The 5,303-nt window shown below is 46.1% G+C and overlaps 1 protein-coding gene across 2 annotated transcripts in view; it reads right to left on the reverse strand.

The window, feature by feature from the left end:
• The window catches only part of CFAP206 (cilia and flagella associated protein 206), a 38,732-nt gene that overhangs the window by 20,809 nt on the left and 12,620 nt on the right, over positions 1–5,303 (reverse strand). For both annotated transcript variants that reach the window (XM_019520373.1, XM_019520374.1), the window contains exons 5-6: positions 3,039–3,227; positions 2,613–2,771 (exon numbers count right to left, since the gene is read on the reverse strand). In XM_019520373.1, coding sequence (XP_019375918.1) covers positions 2,613–2,771; positions 3,039–3,227 — 348 coding nt within the window. The remainder of the gene's footprint in view (positions 1–2,612; positions 2,772–3,038; positions 3,228–5,303) is intronic.

Consider the following 5,303-nt stretch of genomic DNA (forward strand, 5'->3'; position numbering starts at 1 on the left):
CAAGAACGTTTCAGGCTGGACATAAGGAAGAATTTCTTTACTGTCCAAGCCCCCAAGGTCTGGAACAGCCTGCCATCGGAGGTGGTTCAAGCACCTACACCGAACACCTTCAAGAGCAAATTGGATGCTTATCTTGCTGGGATCCTATGACCCCAGCTGACTTCATGCCGTTTGGGCGGGGGGCTGGACTCGATGATCTTCCAAGGTCCCTTCCACCCCTAATGTCTATGAAATCTTGAAGTAGAAAAAAAAATTTACAAACTGTGTGCCACATTCACTGGACTTAGAAGAAATAATCCGCTTAGGTTGCGCAACAAGGGAGATTTAGGTCAGATAAAAGGAAAACTAGTTGTAAAGGTAGTTAAACACAGGACTGGATTATCTAGGAAGGCTGTGGACCCTTAATCATGTGGCATTTATAAAAGCAGGTTAGATGAATATCTCGGAACAGTTTAGGCATATCTGATATGACCTTGGAGGAAAAAGATAAATCAGATGTTCTCCCAAGGTTCCCTTCCATCCCTATCTTTCTGGAGTATGTCTATAAACACCCAATATGAGCATTAGCAATGATTAAACTCAGATACATTTAAAGATCTAAAGTGAACTACTTCTTCACTGGAGAAAGTATTCTAGAAAACCCACAAAATCCCACAAACTGCACAGAGGGAATCAACAATCTTTTAGCTGATAATTCCTTAAATGTCAAACTCTAATGAAGAGGTGTTGTCAACCGAGGGTATAAGCAGGTCAATACCTACTATGTTTGTTTTTGGATATGCAAGTAGATATCTGTGCAGGCATAAGACCTAAGTGGACAGTTATCTGCTCTAGATGCAAAAAACAAGGTTGTGTTGTACACTCCTCCATAGATGTAAATTCTAATATTAAAAGTAGTGGTAAGCAGCAGAGGCAATGTACTGCAGTGATGTCTATGCTGCTAGAGAGAGTACCAAGTTAGCACTGGTATCAGTAGCAATCTACCTGCAGCAACACAGACCTCTGCACAGGTCAGTTTACTCTGTTGAAGTGCAAGGCAAATTAGCACATGTAAAGTTTCTGCTGCCATCGCTAGATTGCTTCCATGACCTGAGCAGTCTGCAATGTAAATATCCCTCAGGCCTCTGGCAGAACATATTCTCTCTAATTCCTACATTCCCAAATGGTAAAAGTGGGACAGTAATTCTGGCTCTGTGTTTGTGAATTGCAGTGAAATCCTTGAACGAATGATGCTAACATGCTGAATATAATCCTTTTGACTATGTACTTGTTTGCATATTTTCAGCTCATAATATCATGTATTTTTGCATTATCTGTATACAGATATTGCCGTATTAAATATTTTTTCAGGCAGTTTATTAGCCTATGAAAATACAAGTAAACAATGTAGGTTACAATATACTGCATGCTATATTGTATTTCCACTGACAAGCCATATATTGTATTTACTCAAATCCAAGATAATATCCCCCATCAACATGGGGAAAAAGTCTTGTCTTGGATTTGAGTATGGCCCTGAGGTAGGCAGCAGTTCAGAACTGGCTTTGGTCCTCGGATGAAGTCGAAGCTGAGCCACCCCCTGCCCCAGGCCAGAATGGCTCATGTGGCAGTAGAGGGGACCGACTGTGAGGTTCAGGGAGAGCAACCTAAAGTCTGCCCCCACCCACGCCTGTGTCTGCCCCTCCCCACAGTTGCTCCACATGCCTGTGCCTGCCTCCCCAACATCTACAGCGGCCTTACCTTTTACTCCAGCTCCAGTTTCTGCAGTCCCAACCTGGCCCTGCCATTGCTTCTTCCTGATGGGACCAGGCTGGGGCTGACTGCCCCAGAGCCAAAGCAGAGCTGCAGCAGAAAGTAAAGAGGGGAGGGGGCAGTGGCCAAGCAGCAGGGTGCAGGAACAGGCATGGAGGGGCAGGCTGCAAGAAGGCATATAGCAGGGGATAGGGAACAAGGAGGGACAAGTTGCAGGGGAGAAGGCATGGGTGGGGAGCCAGACACAGGGGACAAAGGGTGAGGGGGAAGGAAGAGAGGACAAGAGAACAAGAGGTGGGGGTCTGGCCCCTCACCACCCCCAATACTGCTTTTCCTACCACAGTAGTGAGGGGCATGAATTTAAGTTGACTGTCTATTAATTAGATTCTATATATTAGATATCATAACAAATGTATAATTTTGCATGTATAGAATCAAATTATTGGGAGGGGTCATCTGAAATTCAAAATTATCTTGGATTTGGATAAATACAGTATATTAATAAATAGCTAAGTGTCATTTTGCAGTGAAATATTCAATAATGTTAGCTTTTAGGGGTTCAAAAATAAGAAAATTAGGTAAGCATATATACCTCTCCAAGCAACTGTTTTATTCCATCTCAAAAAGGCCAGAACATGAGTTTACACTGTTTTGATTATTAAAGCCACAGCTCAAAATTTAAAAAAAAATAGATCTTTGAGAATTCAGTATCAGAAAAAATTACACTGCATTATCAGAGTGTCTGTCTGCTCTGCCCCAGAGTATTCTAACATCTCCATTATAAACATATATCAAATTAAATGTATGTTCTATTGTAAATATTTTGCCAGGGCTTTGTGTCAGTTCAGTGATATACCTACCATCATCAATGCTTTCTCCTCCTTTTCCAGTGTCTTTGTTGAATAACCGAATTCCTGTAACAGTCATGGTTAGCTCTTTCAGCTGTCGCTCTTTGTCCTTCTTACTGAGAGAGAGAAAGACTCCCATCTCCGTTTGAGGAAACACACTCTGCAAGGCAGCTGGAAATTATTTTAAAATAGCAGTAAGCATAAGAAGAGGAACTGAAAATGCAAAGATAATAAAAACACCTCTTCCTAAGGTACACTAGTGAAAAGAGCCAAGTGTATGATAAATTTGAAGAAAAGAGTTTAGGTACTCACAAATGCTTCATTTTACCATACTCCTAGCTAGTGACTGAAAAATAACTAGCGTGGGCAACAGAATCAAGCCCAGATTTGATTTTCCAATAATGGAAACTCACTATCACAGTTTAAGTGATTCCTGACCTGTTGCCTCCCTGACAGCCTTGATGTCTGTTGGAGATCCAAGACCTGAGCGCAGCAGCACATAGCTAACAATCTTTTGGTAAACACTTTCCAGTTCTTCTCGTGTACGAGCACGGCTGTCTGTGATTTCTCGGGTCACAGGAGCCAGTCTGGACTCTACAATGTGATGCTGTTCATTAAGTAATTCAACTGGGAAGAAAAGAGAGTTGTAAAGGGTAGGTAGAGCAAAGTATTTTTCTCATTTTCACTGTACCCCACACACTGTAACAGAATTTTTACTACTTGTGCATTCTAGACTCAATCCAAATGCCAGCAGGCTTTTGGAAAAGACCTTTAGTTTGGCTAAGTTTAAAAATCCACTAGTAAAGTCAGTGCTAGTCAAGAAAAATCTTTCAAATTTTTTTTTTTTTTTTTTTTTTTACAACTTATCATCTCTTAAAGGTAAAGCCCCAGGGCTCTCAGCCTTCCCTGTCCAATGAATTTTGCTGCCCTCTGATGTTCATTATTCTTCTTTTTTGTCCTCTCATCTTTCTCCTTTCCACGTTCAGTTGCTTGGAGTGGACACTAACCAGGGACCAATGTACTTATCTTTGTTATAATAAGTATTGGAACTCATTAATTCACTAGGAGCAAAATACTATTATTTTGTGAAAAAAAAAAATCTCTGAACCACACACACAATCTATTTAAAATTAAACCGGATCTATTACAGAGGCTAGCCACCTTCTGCTGCTGTACTCCACTACTAGCAATCTGACCTGCACTGTAGGCTGCAAATCCCTACTACCCAGAGAACACATGTGGCCTGCACTTACCCTCACTTCCAATCCCCAGTCCTAACAACAACAGAAGGGTTGTGGAAGAGATGGATATCAAAATGTGAGACTGGATCAGACAGATTAAACCTTTGTGGCACAGATCTAACCTCTTTATGGTCTGCATCTGGCCCACAGGCCACAGGTTGTTGACTCAGGCTGTGCGAAGCTTTGGTAGTGGATTTGATTCGGAGGAGATTCAGTCTGATTCGCCAGCCGAAACTCTGAATCCAAATTGAATCAGGAGACCCATTAAAAGGTCCATGTCACAGGGCAGGGTCCTAGGAGCAGCCATGATCTCTCCCAGCACCCCCTTTCCGTGCCAAGTTGGTATAAATGCACCCTCGTTCTCGCCCGCCACGTCTTTGATGGTATGAGTATTAAGGGAGGCTGCCTGTTGTCCTCCTTGGCACAGTACCCCTGATGTACTCTGGCCTGTGCCCCGTCTACGGTGATCATGGGCACTCCCGCCTCAAGGGCTACGCGTGGCTCCTACCACCCCTAATACCACGCCCCAAGCCTCTCAGATGTCCCGGACGTTGTCTAGTCAAGTACTGTTGCCCGCGCCTTCGCGGACGCTCTCTGGCCTCTCTTTCCTTACAGTTGTCCACGCTCCCCGCAGACGCTCCCAGGCCTCTCTAAGCCGAGCCCATACCGGGCCCTTCTTGCTGCGCTCGCCCTCCCTGGGGCTCCTCCCACGCTCACACCCACACTGGGGCGTTGCTCGCGCTCACGCCCGCACTGGGGCCTTGCTCTGCCCCTCGTAGCCCGCACTGGGGCCTAGCCTCGCGATCCCCTGCCCACACTGGGCTTCCCACAATCCGGCTCAGGTGGCCATAGCCATGCCTGGCCCCCAAATTCCCCTCTTGGGGCTTCTATTCCTGTGTGCGCCCTCCCTGGGGCTTCTATTCCTGTGTGCGCCCTCCCTGGGGCTTAACGCAAGCACCCTCTGGGCTTCTCGCCAGTGCCCACTCTGGTGCTCCCCACAATTGAGGCTCAGGTGGCCGGAGCCGTGCCTGGCCCCCAGATCCCCTTCTCGGGTCCTACGCCCCACTGGGCTCCTCACCAAGGCTCAGGTGGCCGTAGCCGTGCCTGGCCCCGAATCCCCTCCTCGGGCCTTAACCTAAGCACCCTCTGGGGTTTACAATTCCTATGCAGCTCAGGCAGCCTCAGCCTTACCTGGCCCTCAATCCACTGGGGCCCTTCTCAGGGCTGGGACCAGTGCACCCCTATATATGGTGCCCTCTCTGGCACCAGGGTCCCCAAACCGCTGTGGAGCCCCATGAGGCCTCCTCCAATCCCTTATAGCCTCACCCGGTCCTCCGGTGTAACAACACACAACAGAATACAGTAACATGAGCCAATCTGCTCCAACTCAAAAATCAGCCTCGTGGCTAAAACCTAAACTCTAAGCCATCGGGTAGTTTCTCCTCCCAAATCCCTACCAGAG

The sequence above is a fragment of the Gavialis gangeticus genome, unplaced genomic scaffold (genome assembly GCF_001723915.1).
Source record: "Gavialis gangeticus isolate Ggan-Ray unplaced genomic scaffold, GavGan_comp1, whole genome shotgun sequence".
Taxonomy (NCBI): Eukaryota; Metazoa; Chordata; order Crocodylia; family Gavialidae; genus Gavialis; species Gavialis gangeticus.